We start from the raw sequence: 22,130 nt of genomic DNA, 5'->3' as shown, positions 1-22,130 counted from the left end.
ATCAGCCATGTCCTTTCCAAAGCTTCCAGTGGGATTGGTGAAGGCCAAAAACCTGCCGGGGGAACGTGGCAAGTTGAGGTAGAGCCAACACAGAGGTCACTGCCATAATCTCACTCCTTCAGGTGACTCCTGTGCCAGCCTTGACCGTGGAAAAAATGTTTTAGGAGCTTCCCCATCCTTCTGGTTACTCTTGCCTTGCTTTTTGCAAGGTGGCAACTGGCCCTTCCGTGCCCAAATGGAGCAGCCATCAAGCAAACTGTGCCTGACACAGAAAATGGGATTGAGTCTCCCAGAACTTGCCACCTTGTCAGAATTTGGGGGCTGGCACTGACGTGGCGATGGCTGCATTTGGTAAATACTGGCAACAGGCACTGAAATGTTTTGTTTTTTCTTTCCAGTTATCCAGTTTGGGTTTGTAACTTTGTTTGTTGCCTCCTTCCCGCTGGCACCTCTGTTTGCTTTATTGAACAACATCATTGAAATCCGTCTGGATGCCAAGAAATTTGTTACTGAACTGAGGAGGCCGGTAGCTGTGAGAGCAAAGGATATCGGTAAGTGGATATAGCTATTGTACCCCTGTTTGTTTATTCCTGGATTGATGGCAGGATGTTGTTATGCTGAGCTGGTTTCAACAACAGGGAGATATTTATAGGAAAAGTCAAAACATTCGACTGTGGCTTACCCGTGAATTGTCATAATTTATTGGGGCTTTACCTTTAAAATAGGAAGACCAGAGCTTTAAATTCAGATGAATATTTCATTAAGTAAGCATTATCACTTTTGAAATTAAAATGATCAATGCTATAGAAAAATATCTCACACGGTTCTGACAACACCAGCCCTTCCTGGCAATGCAGTTTTCGTGCAGAAGCAAAAATTTCCTCATTTAAAAACTCTGGACTGGCCTCAGAAATACCGTTGGGAATGAGAGGAGACTCAGAAGTCTGTGGGTAAATGTATCCCTTTGTCCCTACTCGGCAGGAATGTCAGAAGGGTGAAAACTGCAGTGGATGGAGCTGGAACTGGGCTCTGTGGCTGTGTGGGGACAAGAGCACAGTCCTGCCCTTACAGGGGGGCCAACACCTATGGGTGCTTGTCATGAGGGAGCTGCTTCTCCCAAATGGTGGTTATTTATAACTAAAAAGCTCATTAAAATAAAAATAAAAGTAGAAATAAAATAATTGTCCTTGTTACAGAGCCAGGCAGCAAGAGCAGAGAGATTTGTCTGTTATTAAACTCTATGTTCATCCTACTGCTGTACAGGCAGAGTCTTTCTTTTTTTCCCTTGGGCTCATCCTTGTGCCCTAGGATCATCCTAGACTTGAAGAACATGCCCTGTTTTGCCATGGCTTTGTTTTGGAGGTGTTTTGTGGCTCCCTGATTTGATGCAGCAGGTTCAGGTTGCTGGTGGAGATGATAGGGAGGGTGATGTTGATTTTTTTGATTGTGATGGATGTTTGATTGTTTTTTTAAATTTGTTTCTGAGAACGTAATCATTGCAATTCATTGCAGTTCAATCCCATTCTTCAAACCTCAAAAATATAGGTGCCAAAACACAGTTGGGCTCCCTTTGCTTACAAGCCATTAAATTGATTTTTTATAATTTGTTATTTTTCTATTTAAAATATCATTCTAGCTCAGCACAATCACGCACGCTCCTAACTGTGTGAGCTGAAGATGTAATTAATCTAATTTCAAGGACTAGAACAGCATTGACATGCTTGTCTCCTTCCTTAGGAATCTGGTATAATATCCTCAGAGGTATTGGAAAGCTTGCTGTCATCATAAACGTAAGTAAATCAGCATGAATTAAATTTGAATTCAATAGGCTGGCTTTTCCATTCTGCTCCATTAGTTTTACTTCAGCACAAATCCCTTAAATCAAGTGAAAGGATAAGATTTAGAAACTTTTGGAAGTATTAGAGGATGAGTTGCTGTGTTTATTTTCAAGCTGTGATAGCAGTAGCAATAATGTAAAATAGTAACTAGTCACTGCTGCTTTTTTCCAGAATGTTTTCATGAAACAGTTTTGCCCTTCAAACAAACACGACCACAGCGGCTTACTTTTACTCTTGTGAAGTACTATCAGTAGGATGAGATGTATTTTTTCATTTCAGCACTGTTTTGGTTAAGATGAGAGTCAGTTCAGCTCCTCAGAGTGCAGAATCCCTCCATCGAAAATCTGCCCTCGAGCTGCTTTTCCCCCACTCAGAGAGCTTGGAAAATCCTGAAAAAAATTGAATTCAACATCTTACACAAATTTAGCAGGCCTTAATGTATTAATGCATGTACTTCTGTGCTATTCTATATGAATAGACACCCACAATGATCATCCTCCTCACACCCCAGCTGGGGAAAGATGAAAACAAAGGCCAGCTGAAGTTCAACACGTTTGCAATGCAGCAAAGCAGGGGCTCTGTAGCGCTTATGGCCACATGGCCATGGACTCCCGTGGGGTTTTTTATGTTATCCAGACTTGCAATCCCTTCATTTTGTCCCCAGGGTTCTGCTGTGCTATGGCAAACTCATTCTTTTGGTTGTTTCATATGCTGCCTTAGCTTGTCTTCCCCATTTCTCTTCTTTTCCTTTGGAAATAATTTCTCTCTGTTTTTCTCTTTCGGTCTGTGTAGTCTCTCTTCATCAATACCCTGTGTTATTTTTCCCTCTTTGATCAGTGTACTGCTCCTCTTTACCATAAAATAAGTAAAACATTTTGTACTGTGTTTGTTCCACATGTACATGAGATTTATGCCAGGGGCAATGTTTCATAATGATGATAAACGAGGAAGGCTAAAGTCATGAGGAACTCAGCCCAATTGGCTGTCGTGCCTTTTCTCCACGATCTTTTTTAGAAAATTTTAAATAACTGGATGAAATGCAGCTTTTGTGACCATAAAAATACAACTGGGCTCAGTCTCCTCATGCTTTTATCCTGATGAAGTTAAGAACCACATGCAATTAACGTCCTTTTGCAATGCAATGAGACTTGGAAGAGTCGAATCACCGTCGGTTGTTTGCAGGATGGAAAAGCAGCTGGAAATCAATCAATTAGACCTTGTGCAAGGCACCAGGGAGAGGCTGTGATGGGGACACGGGGAAGCAGAGCTGTGGTAGCTCTCCCCTGGTGCTGGGGGGTACAGATGCTCCATTTTTGGGGGGCTCAGGTTGTCACCCTCGCAGACACCTCAGCTGGTGTGGCACTGCTCCGGGGAATACGCTGCACCTCGGGAGAGTGGGCAGTGAATAATCCCTTGCTGGTGCAGTGGATGCTCCACTTTCAGGGCCCCCAGGCTCCCCTGAGTTGTGTGAGTTGTTTGGGCGAGTCATGGTTGAGGATGTGATGAACTTAAGCTCTGCCTGGGTACTGCGCTCACTCTCTACTCTTGTGGCTCAGGCATTTGTGATCTCATTCACATCCGACTTCATTCCACGCCTCGTGTACCTGTACATGTACAGTGAGAATGGCACCATGCATGGCTTCGTCAACCATACACTATCCTCTTTTAATGTCAGCGATTTCCAAGCAGGAACAGCTCCCAACGACCCCCTGGATCTTGGCTACGAGGTTCAGATATGCAGGTACTCTCTTGAATGATCACTAACGTGAAGGGTTTTCACGGCTGGCTAAGAGTGGGGCAAATTCTGACATTCCTGGGGCAGGGTCCTTGTATTTTCAATGCCTTTTTTAGCACCTTGCTAGCCTTTTGTATCAGATGGATCCACTGCCTTGAACATCTTGCCTACATCTCAAGTAATCACAAGCCTGAATATGATTTACTACTTATTTGGGGAAATGGAGATTAGCATTAGTTAAATTCAGTGCTTGTCCATGCAAAGATTTTTATTATTATGGATTCCCTTTTCCAGGAACGGAGACAAATAATGATAAACAGCACAATGATGCTTTAAGGGAAGAAAATGATGTCACTCTGATGTCATGTCATGATATAATGGCCATGACTTCTTTTTTTTTGTCCAGTTTCCAATTCCTGATGAGAGCAGTAGCATCCTTATCTGCACTGGAACTTAGGATTTATTTAAAGTGTCATCACACAGGAGAAATTTGCATGGCTGTGACAATTTCTGTGTGTTCTTTTCATGTTTAAAGGAAAATTATGGTTACCTATTTCAGCTTCTGAATTCTTAAAACTGGGGGCCAAAGCCAAATCTTACAGTGAAAGCGCTTAGACCAGCAGAGCTGAAAGGGGGACAATGGAGGGAGGAAAAGGGAGAGGAGAGCAAGGAAGGACGAGATATTCCAGAGAAGAAAAAACCAAAGATGACTTTGATCCACACATACTAAGAAAATCACACGAACTGACCAAGTAAAAAACCTTGCCGTTGAATGGTATTATTTTATATTACATTCTTCATGCATTTGAATAGTGCAAGTTAATATGCTGAAATGACCTCTAAACAGAAAATTCGCTCCGAGATGAAAGCAAAACCAACCCAAACTGCATTTGTAGTAGCTTTGCTTGTTTTTACTTTCTCCTGGTTTCCTCCTGCTGCTCTCTGGGCAGAGGTTAAGCAAGGTTGGCAAACACGTTTCAGCACAGAATGGAAGTGTTGGCATCGTGGTCCAATACCAAAAGGCCAAATTTATTTGCTTTCCAGTCCCAGCCTCTATCTTCTTCCAAGCCCATCTGTATCCCAAGGATTTTAAAATCATTTGAAAATGCAGAGCCCTATTTCTTTCAAAATATTGACAGGATGCTGTGGTTTTGAATTTAATGTATTTTTGTTTGGTCCTGTTAATCAACACATAGATTTTCTGTTAGCCATAAATAAGGAAAAACTCTCTTCTCTCCACATGGCAAAATTTAGCTTCAATCTTTTGCTAATCATGTGTTAAACATTTTCTATGAATCTGAGGTCAGTATTTTTGTCTTTAAAATTAGTTTGAAAAATATATGTTGTCTTTTTACCTATCTTAAAATAAAATACATCACCTGGGCTGTGTAGTTTACTCTGTCTTATGCAAAATTGATGTTATTTGTAGTAATCAGAGGGTATTAAGATGTATTAAGCTTTAATTTTTGAGTAAAACTGGAAGGCTAAGGGAGACTTTCAGCTGTGTCTCGTTTCTGAAAGGTTAATACAGTGAACTTTCTTTTAGACAGTTCCATTTATTGTTTGACTGTTTGTTGATAATTCCTTCTGGTGCTAACATTTCTGAATTGCACCCCTGATTTACTGAGTCTTGTTTCGCAGGTACAAAGATTATAGAGAACCCCCCTGGTCTGAAAACAAATACGACATTTCTAAGGACTTCTGGGCTGTCCTAGCAGCAAGATTGGCATTTGTGATAGTTTTCCAGGTAGGTTACACTGCAGGCACTTGGAAATAAGTTACTGAGCCAAAGAATTATCTTCTTTCTCAGTTGTTTCATGGAAAAGGCAAAGAAATTTGCCCATCTTCATCACCCTCTTTGTCCCACCCACCCAGCCAGGCATTGCTATATCCTCAGGGGAACAATTCATCCCCAGGGATTCCCTGAACTGGTTTGATGCAGAACTTAATGACCTTAGAGAACAGCAAAGCACCAGGCTGATACTAATTAGGTCCCACCAATTTCTCCCATAGGACATCAACAGTTTCACTGAAGCAGCATAAATTTAATCCAAAATCGTTTTCAGAACTAGCCAAGAAATGAGATTTTCAAAATTTTCCCAGTTAAACTTGCATCTGAATAAGAAGCCAAAATCTTGTAATTTGTCCTTAAAAGACATTATTTAATCACAACAGTGATGCTGCTTATTGTGACAAAAGTGTTTTAAATCTGCCTTATCTGAATAACTTGTTTCAAAACTTTTATTGGGTTTTTTGATTAAAAATTATCTTTTTGGGAAAGACCTCCCTTTCCTTGAATCAAGGTTTTCCAATCAGAAGAGTTTAATTGGAACGTATTTTACCAATTTTTGCCATTTTACCTCTTGTACTTGTTTCTGCCTTCCTGATGTAAACCTCATGAGCCACTCACCAATGACAAATTCCTTTGGATTTCTACAAGGCTGTGTCAGGATTGGTTCATAAATCATGGAGGTCTATGATGTATTTCTCTACTTCTAGCACACACAAAGCAGTTGAGGGGAATTTGGTCAAGTATTCCAGATCAAATATTGTACTCTCTTCATTTTTCCTTCCTAAGCCCACCAAAATCAGCCCCTTTCCTTTCCCTACAGCCTCCCTTTCATTTACGCTCACTGACACTTTCTCACAACTTCATTTTCAGAACTTGGTCATGTTCATGAGTGAATTTGTTGATTGGATTATCCCAGACATTCCCAAGGACATTAGTCAGCAGATTCACAAGGAGAAAGTTCTCATGGTGGAGGTCTTCATGAGGGAAGAGCAAGGGAAGCTGCAGATGCTGGAAACCTGGAAAGACAAGAAAAAAGGGGAAAACTGTAACAACCACAGCCCCAGGCTCTCCAGGAGCCGCAGTGGGAGCTTGTCCTCCTGCCATTCCTATCCTCTGGACGTCTAGAAGAGGAGGGAGCTGAGTCTGTCAGGGCATTCCAGAGACAAAAGCCATGGCGCCAAGGGCAGGACTCCGGTCATGGACACCCCGGTGCATGCTGAAGGATGTGCTGCCATTTCGCTCCCATCTTTGTGAGAAATGCCCTTCTTGCAAACACGGAGGACCACGTTCTATTTCTGACAATGTTGGGTTTCTGTTGGTTTGGTTTTTTTCCTTTTGCACAAGCAGTAATGCAGGGAGTTTTTATATTTCATCCGTAGGTAACACTATCGATGTTGGCGTGCATTGAGAAATGCAGGTACTTAGGACATCTTGCTAGAGATATTCTCTGGGAATCTGATCTTAGCCTATCAATTATCTAACAAAATAAAGGTGAATTTGAAGTCATAATAATAATAATAATAATAATGCTAACTTGAACTATTTTTTGGAAACCCAGGTTTGAAGGTCCATGGGGTAACTCGATAAATTATATGCAAAATCAGTATTCCCTAGTATTCCATAAAGCCTACCAGGCTGACTTGCTTCCCAAGGCTGGCTTTAGCTCAGTGAATCTGAGCTTTGGAGTCCCACTGGAGTGACAGGGGGCACTTGTGGCAGCCTGCTGTGTCCCCCAGGCCCTCCCGGGGGCACCGCTGCCTCCGGAAACATCAGCGCAGGGAATCTGGGAAGTGCTTTCTTGGCAGCAGCAGCAGCAGCAGCAGCAGCAGCAGCAGCAGCACAATTCCAGAGATCCCCCAGCAGGTCCGTGGTCACGGAGCATTTTGTTAAATGAGCACACGGAGAGCTCCAGTGACTCTCACTGCCCTGCCAAGCACTCGGACACTGCTGTTGCTGAGGAAATTCCCTTTTTTTCCCCCTTGTTTCAGCACATCCCTGTCCCAGCCAGGCTTTTCCCTGTAGCCCTCTGGAGCAGGAGAAGGGAGTACTTGCACCCGTGTTTCACAGCCAGTGCTTCCCACAGACTTTCTGCTGTTGGCTGGCATTTCCCAGAGGCTGTGCCAGAGGAGTAAATCCCAAATGCATCCCACTCACTGTCTTCAGTGGAAGCTTTGCCTGCACTGGGGCTGCAGGACCAGACCTTCAGTTAGTTACAGGACTTTTCTTTTGTCTTAAAATCCTTTATCTTTTGTACAAGGAGCTTTTCCTTAAAGTATAAGTCTGAAATCCTTACCTACCACAACTAGTTAAATCCCACCAGTACAGCTCTTTTTAAGCATAATATGTTTTAGTTTTGCTTTGTCGACCGATGAACTGCACTTCCAAATAACATTGGTGCAATTAACCTAATTTCTTTTTATTGCTTTGTCTTGTCCATGGCACTTGCATTACAAAACTGAAAAAGAAAATAAAAAGGAAAGATTTCTTTAAAGTCTAACTACTGTATGGTTTGTTACAAAACCAAGCTGTTTTCAAGAGGAGTTAGTTATTTCTTTTGTTCTTTTCTTTTTTCTTCGCCAAACTAATTTAAAGATTAATGCTAGAAGTCTAAAAAGAATGCCATATATAGCTTTTGATATATTTATTTGTTTTAAAGTATGTGATAAACTTGATATTTTTCTGTAGTCTGTCCAAAGAAGGTACCAGAAGAGAAATTATGTGGAAGAAAGATAAATGGTATTAACCAAATATTCTTGAAGCTTATTTAAAATACTGATCCAACCAAAGATTTTTATTAATAAAGGGCTTATATTTTGTTAAATCTTGTTTCTGTTGTATTTTGACTTGCAGGAATGTCACTATTTTTAAAATTTGTAACTTAGGGTAGAGTGTTGCTGCAGGGCCAAATCCTGCCTGATTTATTCCCACATAAACACAATGCCTGGCAGTAAATGTCAGGTCCAGGTCAGTCCCAGTGACTGCAATAGGACTGGGAGTGGGGATAAATCAAGCAGAATTCTGTCCACACATTTTGTTGGAAACCTGTTCTTCCTCTCATTCCTCAGTAGCCCAAAAGATCCAGGAGAAAGCCAAACTACCTATTCTGAAGAGAAATCTTAGGGATCGTCCTTGAAGGGGATTTAATCTGTAAATACTGACGTGAAGGTATTCCCAACTTAATACTGACATTCCTGTAAATGGTGGAACTATATCCTGAACACATACTTAGCCGAATTTTTCATCATTTGCTGAAATCATGGAATAGTAACAGTAATGCTTATACTTTCTTTTGTACAGTAAATTGTTTGAAATGGAATTTTGTATATAAAAATCTGTATTACTACTTAGATATCTATAAAATTCTTTCATGGAATCATTTTTTAAAGAAAAGCAAATATATACTAAATCTGTTTTATTTCGGGTTTTTTTTTTTTCTTTTTCTTTGAACACTTATTTGAAATAAACTTAAATATCCAAGAGTTTCTCCTGTGGGACAGGTTCTGTTCCCAACCCTCCTTGTGCTCTGAGCATACAGACATCTTCCTAAAAATGTCCCAGGTAGATCTGGTGTTTGAGCCACTTTAGAGACCCCCTTGGAGATGAGTGAATCCCACCTGAAATCCATCTCCAAGAGCACAAAGGGAGTTTTTGGCTGCTTTGGACCTACAGACACAGAATATGAAATGATGGGCCTTAGCCTGGGAGCTTTCCTTCTCTTCTGATTTAATCCTAGGCATTTAGGAGAAAACAATGTGGAGGAGCTTTTGCTAAGATATTTGCCATGAGGAAGAATGCTATTGGCTTTGTTTCTTTTTTCGTTGGAAACTGTACTCATTATCAAGAATGAAGTGGTGAAACTACAGGAGTGAAACTCGGGGAGCCTTTTGACCACGCCTTGCTGGATTCAGCTCTGAAGGGAAGCAGAACGGCCCCACGGTGGCTGTCACACTTTCACTGCCCTGAGGGACCTGTCCAAGCAAAGCTGGGCTCAGAACCTCACCTGCTGGTTGCATTTTTTTTTTCTCCTTCTCCCATTTAACTGTTGTATGAGAAGGTGAAGCAGGAGGCTTCATGCCAATCCTCCTTTCCCTGATGGAAAATAATGGTCCAAGCCAGGAAATTTAGTTAGAAGGTGGGAATTGTGTGCTGAGAGAATGGACATGGACACTAGAAGCAGGTAAATCATGGTCTAGCTGGTAACTGCGTGGGATTGTGAGTTCTTAAAGACAAAATAGTACATATGAGCTTATTAGATACAAGGTAATGCCTTCCAGAAAAAGATCTGCACTGTGGTTGTGGTACTTCTCCTGAAAGTTTTTTCGTATTTGGGACACACCAAAAAAAAAAGGTTTGCTTTTATCAATAGCAAATTTGGGGCAGGATAATGCTAATAAGGATTTACTGGAATAGAGGGGGGAAAAAAATAAAGCAGGGAAGCAGGGATCTGGAAGTGATCAAAGAATACCTGGCCATGCCTTGATGTGACTCCCAGTCACCGTGTGGGCCAGGTTTGATGAAAGATAGCAAACCAAATATTTCATTTGTGCAAATACAAAGCTGAATTCTGTGTTGGTATGACAGCATGCCCATGACATGCATTCACCCTGTTCCTGGCATGCTTCTGCCCCAAAACCACGAGTACAAAACCACTTCCCAGCCCTGATTTGAGCAAAGAAAAAGAGTCCCAAAAGCAATGTCTCAACGAATTGAAGAGGAAAGTCACAACACCAGTTTGCTTCGTCCAAGAGAAAATGCAGACCAGGGGGAAGATTCCTGCTGGAAAAGGCTCCAAGGACCATTTCTGAACCACTCCTGAATCACTGTTTGCTTTTTGCCATCCGAAGCTCGCGGCAAAGACACGACGTCAGTCGCTGCGTCCGAGGAGGAAGTTGTTCCCACCCCACAGTGCTGCCAGAGCGAGTCTGGAGCTCCTGGATTTCCATGTCATTGTGTTTCCAAGATACTGTCCTACAAATATTTTGCAGTCTTAAATAGCTTAAGGGTGAATAAGTCTCATGTCAAGGCACAGACACATTTCTATTTTTAACCCCCCCACGCTCCCTGGTCCTGAGCTGTTAATGATCTTTTTGGCTGTTGTGATTTCCAATAAGCAATAATAATTTACTTTTCATCTTGATACCTCAAGAGTCTGACCTCTCTCAGAGTTCCATACATCACTTGAGTGCATTTATATTTTCCTATGAAGCTTTCAGAGTAAACAACTTCTCTTCCTCTTGCCACTGGAAAAAAACCCCCATTTTAAAATTTATATGAATTCCATTCAAACTCTGGTTCAATTCTTTGCACATTCGAGCACTATTTATTCCATGACCAAACACAACGTGCCATTTTTAGTATAGCAGAGAAAAACCAAAGTTCTTTTTTTAACCTTCTTTTTTTAGCCCAACAGGCCTTTCTGAAGAAAAAACTAACTATGGTTTGTTTTGAATTTTAACTCTATCCTTAGTTTTTAAGGCCATGCAGGCCACCTGAAGCCAAAGAAAATATTTCCACTGATTCCCTTGGACTTCAGCGTGCTTTGCATGAGGTTAAGCATTACTTATTGAGTGATTGGTTTCACTTTGGATAAAACAAAAACTCCTGACAGTTATTGCAGGTTACTTTTCTAACCCTCAGTGTCAGCTAAAGCCAAAATAAATCGATGCAGATGCGTTGTGAGAGCAGTAAAGAGTTGGGTGCACCACTGTGCTGGTTTCCGTGAGGCAAAGGCCTTGGAAAATCCAAGAGGATTGAAGATTTTGAGGTCAAAGCTTTCATCTTGCCTCCATCTTGGGAAAAAAATTCATGCCAAAACAGGAAACGGATCTGTTCTGATGACCATGAGAAAAAAGAATCAAAATACAAAATATATAGCAGAGTGTTTGTGCTGAACAAGCTTAGAAGTGTAATAAAGTCCATTTTTCAGAGCGAGAGGCATGTGGTTAAGCAATCTTAGAAGAGAAGAAAAGGTTATTCCCTACTTTTACTGCTAAATGAAAAAATCGTGGTTATCTTCTCCAGCTGAAATATGAGATGGAGCTACAGGAAAGGTGCGAAATAGGGAAGGGAGGAAGAAAAGGCTTTTGCCTGCTGTTCTCAGAGCCCAGGTAGCTGACAGATCAGCCACAGGAATGGTTTTTTTCTGGAAAGAGGATGGATTCCTAAGGCAAGGACACCTTGTAGGTCGTTATGGGGCAGCCTTTGCCAGGTTCCCACAGCCATGTGCCATCCCAAGCGTGCCAAGCCAGGCAATGCTGTGGGTCTGGTGTGGAGATGGAAGCTGGAAGGCTTGGCTCCTGTGGGAGGGACGTCGCTCACGAGCCTGGAATTCCCATCTGTCCTGGCAGCAGCGTGTAATTACAGGAGCAGCTCACACTTCTCATGGTATTAATCTCTGAAATACATCTCCAGGTAAGGAAGGAAGGTAGTTGCAAGTAACTAGCCATCAAGTGGGAGGGCAACAAATCTCAGCAGGCCAGACTGCTCCGGGTGTGCTGCAGGAGACGGTGTGTGTGCACTGTGTGTCTGCAGGCTGGTGGGCTCTGACTCCTGGAGGTGTTTGGGCATTTTACTCTCCCCAGGCCCTGCTGGAAAAGAGGAGCTGTGAGCACGGGAGGAACAGTGAAATTCCTCCAAATCAACGTGAACTTCAGCTCCATCTTTATCCTGCCTTCAAAGAGTGAAATGGGTAAAACTGAGAGGTAGCTCTGAACTTCTACTGAACCTCTTCCCTTCTGCCTCTCTGAGTTTGACTTCTGAACCCAAGTTTCTCCACCTCTTTACAAGACTTGCCTCAGAGCTGGTGAGCTAAGCTGGTAATCACCTCTGGGGCTTCTTGGGTATAAGAAGTGACAATGAATTAATCACAGGCAGGTTTAGGTGCTTGGCAAAGATGTGGTACAGGCTCCTTTCGAAAGCCTCACTCCAAAACTGGTGAAGAACAGCCAAGGATGGTTAAATGTGTATTTGACTGACCAGAGAGGGTGAGCTTGGGGCTGATCTTATGCTACAGGTCTTTTAATTTGGGTTATATCTACAAAAGGAAAAAATGAAAACTCCCTCTGTGGCTTTTTTGGCTCCAAGCTGTGGCACATGTAACTTCCTCACTTCTTGTAAAGGGTACAGACTGTGAGGAAAATGCATAAATGCTATATATTGTATTAGATTAATCCAGCCTTCTCTCAGGAAGCCACGCTCCCTTCTGAGACTTTTCATCTCTGGGAACAAATGCAACAAGTTTCCCACATGTCTGTGTATGAAAATGGATTCCAAACTGTGGTTTAGGACCAGCTGGTGTCTGGTTCTGACCACAGCACTGTGGGCTAGCTCAAATTACAGCGTTTCTTCAGAGAGCAGAAAATAATACTTCCTCCCCAAAGAACTGAGGGAGAGGGATGATGAAATCAGATTTGCTTTCTTATTTATTATATCTAAATCCCTGTGAGCAACTCGCCCAGTCACATCCTGTATCACTTAGTGGCTACACAAAACTATTTATGTTCTGAAAGGAAATAACTGGGTAATAACTGCACTGTGTTTGAGCAGACGAGGCACTCCCTCTCTAATCGGAATTGAGTCGAAAACTTGCACCTTCCAACCTCCAGGACAGTGACTCAGATGGAAAATACTGCATTGGCACATCCTGAAAAGAATGAAAGTCAGGTATCTAAGGCAATACTGTTTCTAGGAAATAACCCCCACCTCTCTCAGCTTGTCATCATCTCCAGTCACAGCAGTGAGTTCACAATACCTGAGTTTAACCCAAAAACCAAGCAAGTGTGACCAGACTCACTGATTTTTCTTTATTAAAGCAAAATTTCAGTACCTCTGAGAGACATTTCGATATTCCCTGGTCTCTGAAGAGGCTGCTCTGCAGGCTGGATGCTGGCTGGGAAAAAGTTTACATTTTTCACCAGGTCCAAAGCAGAGTCTGTTAGTGCAGAAGAGATAAGAGCTGAATATTCACAGGTACACCCACAAGTAAAAATTGCTGCTGCCATTATTTCAACTGCAGTGCTCTGCAGCAGGCAATGGAGTGCTGCTCCTCAGTAAGGAAAGGGGAAAAAAACCCTTTCCTTGGGTGGGAGGAGGAAGTCCAATGGCACAGGACTAATTACATGCTTGTAAGAAATACTTCCAAGTGGTGCAAAATGGATCAGTTTTCTGCAAAATAATTATTTTTGTTATCCTAACCTTTATTTTATAGCTGCTCACAATATTGTATTTTCTATTACAATGATGGAGAGTGAAGAAAAACACCTCAATTTACAGAAAACAAATGTTATTGTGGTAAGTATTTACCTTTTCATGGTTTCATCTGGTTTAGGAACTGGCAATACAGCAGCTCAGGAAAATAAAGAACAAATTATACATACTCTGCAGAAATTAATTAGTATTAGCTTCCAAGCCTGGCAATCAAAGCTGCTGGATTATTTCCCTGGATGAACAGCAACTTCCAGTTTGGATCTTAACTTGCTTTGCTTCACCCTCAGCCAGTTACAGAGCAGGAACTGAACTGAATAGAGACAGAAAGGGCCTCAAAAGAGATCTAATGATCATTCACTGTTACTCGGGGGTGTTTTGTCACTTCACAACAATGTTCCTCTGCAAACAGCCCTTGCTTTCTGTTTTCTCTCTTCTCCTGTTTTTCCAAGTGCCAAATTGATGTCACAGGGCTTAAGTAATAAATATGGTTTATAGGAATGAGATGTGCTGGGCTAACATATACACACAGCTTTATTGACATGTGAAATGTTTGTCTGAATGATTTCATACTTCCATGGTATGATGAAAATTCACTACAAAAATAGGTAAAAAGTCAAGTCAGAGGTTTTTAGCTGGAGCAAATAAACAAAAGTCTACAATTTACCCTTCCCCTAAAGTTAAACTAACTTCTTCTGCCAACAATAACACAACAGAACTGTATCAACAGAATTATATCAACACTTCTGCTGTTTCAATATTAAGTTCAAGCATCTGTTAACAACTTCTTGCTTGTTGTTGTTGTTACTTGGCCAGATCTTTTATCTGTATACAACCTAGTCATGCCAGAGTTCACTTTCTTTTCAGTACTTATTTACTTTTCCCACACTCTGCTTCTAATTTACTCTCTCAACCCACAATAATTTGACATTTCTTACAGGCCCTTTTGTCAGGGACAGTTTTCTCCTAAGATCCTTAGTCTCTTCACAAATGAGTTTCTTTACCAGAGCACTTCTTTCTACATTGGCTGTTATAGCAACAGAGAGGTGATAGCTGACAAAAGAAACATGTGCAGATCAATTCATTCACAAAAGAAAACACAGAAACTGTCTTCTCTTTGCTGAAAATGTGTATTTTGGGGTTTTGCAAAAAAAAAAAGAAAAAACGGGTGAGAGGCATCGAATAAATACATTAAGAAATGTTATGGAGATCAGTTTATTCACCATGGGAGTGAAAAAGCAAGCAAGCAAACTACAAACCTCTTGCAGCCCAGTTCTGCTAGTAGGGAGGGGGTTGCTCTTTCAATGCAAAATCCCCTCTTATCTTGGAGACAGCAAAGAAAAAGAGGAGGTGCTATTAATTCCCTTGGGAGACAAGAGCAGGTACAGTAAAAGATATATATGCAATCAACTGGGCCTCAAAAGAGAAACAGTTCTTCAGCACTGCCTCTGCCAAGGTGCTCACCCAACCCGTGTGGAGGATTTGAAATCCCCCCTGGGTTATCTGCTATCGAATTGCCTGGTAAATTAAAGAAATTATCAACGCTGCTTCACTTAAAAACCCGGCAGCTCCTAAATACTCCAGTTTCTCTGGAGCAGCAGAATGTCAGTGGCCTTGGCTGGAAATCACGATGCATCTTCCCACACAAACACACCTCAGTCACCCAAAGCTCAGGACAGCCCCACACTTTGCCATTTTTGCAGTCCCCAAATGGGCGGGTTCTGCCGGAATGTCCCGGTGTCCGACACCCCCCTGAGGGCTCTGCTGAAATTAATCTTTTCATGCTCTCTTTGCCCTGCTCCTCCAGCGAGGACCGTGAAGTCAAAGCTAAGCCTGAAACACTCCCAGGCTTCGAGCTCCCTCTGCAGTATTGTGCAAGGACTCATCTTGCCTCGAGAATCCCGAGGATTACTTGGTTAGGAACGGGATCATTCACAGCACTTAAATTTCTGGGAAGCTTCCACTGAAATCTGAGCCGCTCCAATAAATCATTTCTATTAAGTTTTATTCCGATGCGGAAGCGCTTACGATGTGTTAGGCTCGCCTAATCCTTCCTTTGCCAAAGCCCCACGGACTGCTTCCAAAGGAAATCCCTGGAATACAGCAAGTTGCTGGGGTACTTTCATCAGTGAATGTGTCCAAGTCAGGTTCAGACAGAATAAAAGACCCTACTCAATCACTCTGCCTTCGGTTAGGAGTGAGTTTAAAAGCACTTAAGAGTCTTAATTAAATACTGATTTCTGTCTTTTAGTTTCGTGTCTGTTACAAATTTAAACACCTTTGGAATCACATAAACGTGTGGCATCACTTCCACGCTCCTCCTACCGCAGTGCTGAATCCGGCCACTAGGTTTGCATGAGCTGATTAAAATCTCAGTTGGTGATGTTCTCAATTGCATGCCAAGGTATAGAGAGTAAAGCCATTAATTTTACTGATTTAGATTTCTCTCACATAGATTTGTCTCTGAATTCAGCTGGCTGCCATCACCAGGCACATTGAGATTTGGTCCCTGCTGTTTTGTAGAGTCACCTTCTGTCATAAAATTAATAACAGATTTTATTTAACTGGATTTTATACTTCTTACATCAGTAAAAGCATTGCTCCTGCTTCATAAATTAATACACACACAGCACATATATTTCTCCTACGCTACCCTTTTTGTTAATGTCTTTCCTTGAGTTTAAGGTACATTCAGCGCTGCAGAAAGAAACCAAATCTCTTAAATCGGGCACATCTCATCCCAGCTCAGGTTCTCTGCGGCGATTCCTCTCACTCTTTGCTCCACCACGAGACCCTGCAACAAGTTAATTCCCTCCAGTTTGCAGCATTTAGGGAATAAACAAAAATATCTAGTGGGTTTATCTAAGGAGGGCTTGTGCCTGTGGGAGTTTTAGAAATGTTTGGGGGGGTAGGAGTTCCCGTTGGAATGTGAGAGTGGAGACGGATATGAGGAAGACGATAGTGTTTAAGTCCATTTATCAGATGGAAATCTTTTTATGATGAGGGAACACAGGCCTGTGAGTGTAACAATAATAAATTAAAGTGTGCTGGAAACAACTTAGGAATGGGGCAGCTTGGGGAATCAACGTGCCAGTGCTCACAGAAGGAGCAAGGAAATCTCTGAACTATCTACATGTGCTGAGAAGGAAAGCCAAAAGGCACCTACAAACAATGGGATGAACATGATCTTTCCCATTTAAGAAAAGTTCACAACCTTCCACCTTGTGTAAGAGTTGCCTCTAAAATACAGGGACTTAACATTTGCCCTGTTTCTTCCCTTTTAAAGGTCAGGAGGTACTTTGTGTCACAATTAATCTTTGTGAGGAACAAAGGCCAGGCTGCATGCCCTGCGTTTCCAGGGAAAGGCTGGGGGTCTCTGGGGGCAGCCGCGGCCGCACAGGGAGGGCAAAGGCTGCTTCCCTGGGCAGCTGTCAGGCAGGGAAACCATGGGAATGGCATCTCTTTGGGAGCAGGGCTCTGTTGTGGCCTTTCTTGCTCTTGGTGTAGAAAGCCCTCTATAGAATCATAGAGCCATTGAACAATTAAGCTTGGAAAAGACCTCTAAGATCATTGAGTCTGACCATTAACCCAGCACTGCCAAGTCCACCACCATGTCTCAAAGCACCGCATCTGTACGTCTTTTAAATCCCTCCAAGGATGGTGACTCCACCAATCCCCTGGGCAGCCTGTTCCAATGGCTGTCCACCCTTTCAGTGAAGAAATTTCTCCTAATATCCCGCCTAAACCTCCCCTGATGATTTTCTTCTTGTCCAGCCCCTTTTCCTCGGGAAAAGAGATCAAACCCACACTCTACATGCTCCTCTCAGGGGGTTGAGGAGAGCAAGAAGGTACCCCCAGAACCTCCTCCTCCCCAGTTTGGACCTTTCATCCCTGTACTGTTTTTCTTTCCATCTTTTGAAAAAAACCCCACAGAGATTAACCCTCATAAGGGTAGATGTTTGCAAGAAGTCCAATGATTGAGTACTAAACAAGGAAGCTACAGTTCCCCCAGCTTCAGGCTTAGACTGGCAAAGTCACTCCATGAGTCTCGTGTCCAGTTCTGGGCTCCGTGACTCAGGAAGGTCATCGAGGGGCATGTCCAGAGGAGGGAACGGAGCTGGGAAGGGGCTGGAGCCCCAGGCTGAGGGAGCTGGGAAAGGGGCTCAGCCTGGAGCAAAGGAGGCTCCGGGGGGACCTTGTGGCTCTGCACAAGTCCCTGACAGGAGGGGGCAGCCGGGGGGGGAAATCGGGCTCTGCTGCCAGGGAACAGGGACAGGAGGAGAGGACATGGTCTAAGCTGCACCAGGAGAGGCTTAGGTTGGACATTAGGAAGAATTCCTCTGCAGAAAGGGTGATCAGACTTTGGAATGGGCTGCCCAGGGAGGCGGCGGAGTCACCGTCCCTGGTGGTGCTTAACGATGGGTGTGGCTCTCAGGGCCACGGTCTGGTTGACACGGTGGTGTTCGCTCATAGACTGGACTCCATGGTCTCCGAGGTCTTTTCCAACCGAATTGGTTCTGCGATTCTGTGATTCTGGGACCTGGCCAGGGCTGAGGCGCTGAGGCACGGGGGGCTCTGCTGCAGCCGGACACGGACCGGGCCGAGCTCGGCTCCAACACAGGCTCTGCATTCAGCAGCACCAAACAAGCCCGTTCGCCTCGCGGGGAGGTCGGGGCAGCGGCTCCCCAACGCCGGGGTAGGCGGCGGCGAGGACACGAACCCTCCACCCTCACGGGCGGCAGCGCGGCCGCCATCTTGGGGCGGGCGGGGCGCGGGAAACCCGCGGGGTCACGTGAGTTCCGGGCGCGGGTCGCGGCCATCGCGGCGGGGCCGGGCCGGGTCGGTCTCGGTTTCGGTCTCCGTCTCCGTCTTCCCGGTGTCGTCTCCCCGCTGTCTCTCCGTGTTCCCAGGAAGTCGCTCTGCGCAGGCAGCAATGGATTTCCCCTCGGGAGGGTGGGGACGGGACGCCGAAGTGCCCTCCGCGCGGCCTGTGCCCGGCGCCGGCCCGGGCGCCGTGAATCCTTTCCTAAGCCTGCTGCACTCCATCTCCTCGGGCCTGTCGGAGACGGAGCTCTCCGCCATGAAGTTCCTCTGCCGCGACAAAATTAGGAAGCGAAAGCTTGAGACGGTGCAAAGCGGCCGGGAACTCTTCAGCATCCTGATGGAGCAGCAGGAGATCTCGAGCGGCAGCCTGGAATTCCTGAGAAAGCTGCTGCAGCACATCGATAGGGACGACTTGGTGGCACAGCTGGTGCAGTTCGAAGAGGAAGAACCTCATGCTCCTGATGGTCAGCCAGATGTGCATGAAAAAGGTAGGTGGATTATTATATGTATGTGGTTATAAACAGTTACATCCCCGTGTATATCGCTGCCCAGCAGCCCCAGTAAATGTGTACACAAACGGCTTTCCGGCGTGGAATTATTTCCCCTCTTTTTATCTTCCTTTTGTGTTGTCTTTTGGGATTCCAATTCTATCTATTCTATTCTTTAGAACTCTCAGTATGTGCAGTGCAACAAGAGTAGTGGCATTTTGCTGAAACAGGACCAAAAAACCGACAACTTCTAAACATTGTCTTATATTTCTTAATAAATCCATGGCTGACTTGATCTGCATCTGCTGTTTCAGGTCTCCTGAAGGCAGCTAGTGCTGTCATATGTGACAACGTTGGGAAAGAGTGGAAGAAGCTGATGCGAGAACTTGGAATGCCGGAGGTGAAGCTGGACAGGATAGAGGCAGCCCATCGATTTAATTTGTATGAACAGCTTGTTCAGGCACTTCGGGAGTGGCAGAGGTGGAAGGGGAAGGATGCAAAGGTGGCTGACTTAATTAAAGCCCTGCGGGGCTGCAGCCTGAATTTGGTGGCAGACATGGTTGAAGAGAAGATCTCACAGCTGAACACTGGAGCCAGATGAAATCAGTGTAAAAATATGAATGAAAAAAGTCAAAGTGCCTTCTCTTGTGAACCAAAATAATTACCACTGTTTGCTTGCCATGCCATTAATTTATGTGCCTTAATAAGTTAATTCGTGCTCAGATGAAAATTGACATTGAAACAGATTCCTTTCAGGGAACACTTTGTAGTTTGATGCTTCCTTCAAGATACTTTAACTTTCACAAGACCTGAACTCCATTTTGTAGAAAATTCTTACACTTTTGTTCTGCCACCTACCTGGAAAGATTTGCTTTGCTGCAAGGCCCTTTTCAGATACATCTCCATGAAAATACATCCATGGGACACTTCTGAGGCAACTGGAATTTAAAATTTCATGGAGAGGTTGGATTTTTTTTTTTTTTTTTTTTTTTGGCCTATTATACATTTAGTGTGAAAGGGAGAAGGAGTAAACTTCTCAGCTGGGTCCTGGCTTTTCTTTTGGAGTAGCATAAGATAATATCTTAGGTAATTTGTCAAATTTATTTGCTCTCCATCAAGGGATATTAAGACAACTGTAACCTCAGACTGCAGTGCAAGAGGGCCATTAAATATTGTGGTGGCTCTTTCTTGGAACAAAAAAAAATGTGCCTTGGGTTTGAAAACTAAATCCAATGTCTGCACCAAGTGCCTTCAGCATCCTGAAGGAAGTGTTCTCCTGAACCTATCCAAGTGATTGTGTCTCACAGATGTTTGCAGCAGCCTCTTTTCAAAGCTGTGAATGCTTTGGGGTTCCTTGCTGGGAATCCTCCCATGCCCTCTGTCACAGAGAGGCTGCTCGTGCGTGCTGGAAGGTGTGAGGGAACAGGATGTATGAGCCAGACCAGGTGCAGTTCTCAGCTTTAATCTGGAACAAACTTCAGTCCATGGCCTTCCTGCCTGACCTAAGGCTGGAGAAACTGCACAATGGCTCAGTCCAGGACGTGCAGGGCTGTAGAGGCCTCTGGGGACCATCCCCTGTGCCAGGGGGGAGAATCCTCTGAAATCATTCTTGCTTGAACAGTTGTAGCATCGTGTGTTTCTGCAAACATCCTGCCAAGTGCCTGGCTAGAGACTGGAAGAGGTTTTATTGCTGCTGCACCTGTGGGACTTCCAGCTCCTTCCAAGTTGTTTTTGTGTGGTGCCATTGCTGTGAAAGCCGGGTGTCAGCAGGTAACTTGTCAGTGCTCTGCAGAAGCGTCATGACACTGACAGTTGTCAGGTTTTCATTGCACTTGGTGCCTCTTGCTCAAACACTGAGGCTTGAATACTTAATTGTAGTGAATGGAAACTGCTGTAAGTTCACATGATAGAAAAATCGTTTCAGTCAGGGCTTTTTTTTCCTCTTCAGTGATTTATCTCCACATTCCTAGAAGTGCTCAAGGCCACGCTGGATGGGACCTGGAGCAACCTGGCCGAGTGTAAGGTGTCCCTGGTTGGAACTGGATGATCTTTAAGGTCCCTTCCAGCCCAAACCATTGGGATTGCATGTTGATTCTCAGTATCTTTCCACCTGTGGTATGTTAAATACCAGTGAGTGTATCCAAGCAAAGGGTAATACAGGAGATGCCACCTGTCTGCCTTTTGGGCAGGCAGAGTTCTCCACGTTCTTATTCCCTCTACTTGTATCAGTTGCCAGTTCCAGGCTCCCAGGAGGAGATGCTGAGCTTCAGCTGAATGACCAGCTCAAGTGTTTTGGAGGTTTTTGTTCCACAGACACCAGCAGTATCCATTCTGCAGTATGTAAAGAAAAGGATTGCTCCAGGAATTTTTCCTTCCTGCCTCTGAGCAATCCTTGGGAGCAGAGCAGAGAAGTGGAGTGAGTTATGCGAGTGTGGCAACAGCTCCAAGTTCAATCTCTCTGCTAAAGTGCCTTTCTTACCCACTTTTAATGAGTCTTCTGCTTCACAGAGGAGATTTATGTGGAATGGGAAGAGCATACTGCCTACTGCATACAACGAGGATATTTTGGGAATCAGTTGGAATAACCTGTTAGTTGTAGCCAAGGACTCATCAGCTACAAGAAATATTCTGCTTCAGAAGATAAAAACCTCGTTTCTTCAGAGATTTTGTACATCCTTTTACTGTGTATGAAAGCAATGACCTGGACTGCATCAATCTGTGCAGTACCTCAGGGCCAATTAAGACTGTTTTTATGCGAGATTAAAATGTTGTTTATGTGAGAGCAAAATCAACTGAAACGAAGGAAACAAAATATTTTTATTGGGAGGAGGGGTAAGGGGAAAGAGTGCAGTTTGTAAGGGACTGTTTTCTGATCCAGCTGGCAATCTTCTATTTTCAAATTAAACACTTTGAACTCATATACATATTTTTATAACTTGAATTAAAGCTTTATATTGTGTAATTTTTGGTACAATTCATTAAAAAGAATTCCTTAAAAACCAAGATAAATGGAACTGGGCTTTCTTCTTGTTTGATGGGATTGCTGTCTCCAGTGAGATCTCTGATTGGGAGAAGGTGGATGTTAAGGACACTTTGAAGGCAAGGAGTGGTGCTAAACAGGCATTGTGTTACCAAGTGCCCTCCTTGGGACATGAAAGAAAAAAAGCAAAGTGTTTTGTCATTGAGTTTCTCAGAAGTGCTAAACAGGCTGCACTTTTCCAGCAGCAGCAGCAGCAGCAGCAGCAGCAGCA

The 22,130-nt window shown here is 43.7% G+C and overlaps 2 protein-coding genes across 5 annotated transcripts in view; both read left to right on the top strand.

Moving 5' to 3' along the window:
- The window catches only part of ANO1 (anoctamin 1), a 66,629-nt gene extending 57,849 nt beyond the window's left edge, over positions 1-8,780 (top strand). For all 4 annotated transcript variants that reach the window (XM_042022428.1, XM_042022430.1, XM_042022429.1 and 1 more), the window contains 5 exons: positions 399-551; positions 1,738-1,790; positions 3,395-3,579; positions 5,215-5,320; positions 6,236-8,780. In XM_042022428.1, the coding sequence (XP_041878362.1) occupies positions 399-551; positions 1,738-1,790; positions 3,395-3,579; positions 5,215-5,320; positions 6,236-6,490 (752 nt within the window). In that variant the 3' untranslated portion in view covers positions 6,491-8,780. The remainder of the gene's footprint in view (positions 1-398; positions 552-1,737; positions 1,791-3,394; positions 3,580-5,214; positions 5,321-6,235) is intronic.
- Positions 8,781-18,358: 9,578 nt separating this feature from the next.
- FADD (Fas associated via death domain) lies at positions 18,359-21,878 on the top strand. The gene is made up of 2 exons (XM_042022426.1): positions 18,359-18,879; positions 19,194-21,878. Exons 1-2 carry the CDS (start codon positions 18,501-18,503, stop codon positions 19,478-19,480), a joined length of 666 nt encoding a protein of 221 aa, XP_041878360.1. The 5' UTR covers positions 18,359-18,500; the 3' UTR covers positions 19,481-21,878.
- The last annotated feature ends 252 nt before the right edge of the window (positions 21,879-22,130 follow it).

The sequence above is a fragment of the Corvus kubaryi genome, unplaced genomic scaffold (genome assembly GCF_017639235.1).
Source record: "Corvus kubaryi isolate FWS band 111438036 unplaced genomic scaffold, C.kubaryi_AGA036_p1.0 37201, whole genome shotgun sequence".
NCBI classification, from domain to species: domain Eukaryota; kingdom Metazoa; phylum Chordata; class Aves; order Passeriformes; family Corvidae; genus Corvus; species Corvus kubaryi.
Note: the sequence above shows the minus strand (reverse complement) of the source record. Positions and strands in the feature narration are given on the sequence as shown.

What these genes read in the sequence shown, in the direction of transcription:
- FADD (XM_042022426.1), top strand. Translation starts at nt 18,501, where the DNA reads ATGGATTTCCCCTCGGGAGGGTGGGGACGGGACGCCGAAGTGCCCTCC. An exon ending in GCCAGATGTGCATGAAAAAG is followed by an intron (nt 18,880 to 19,193) that starts GTAGGTGGATTA and finishes CTGCTGTTTCAG; the next exon opens with GTCTCCTGAAGGCAGCTAGT.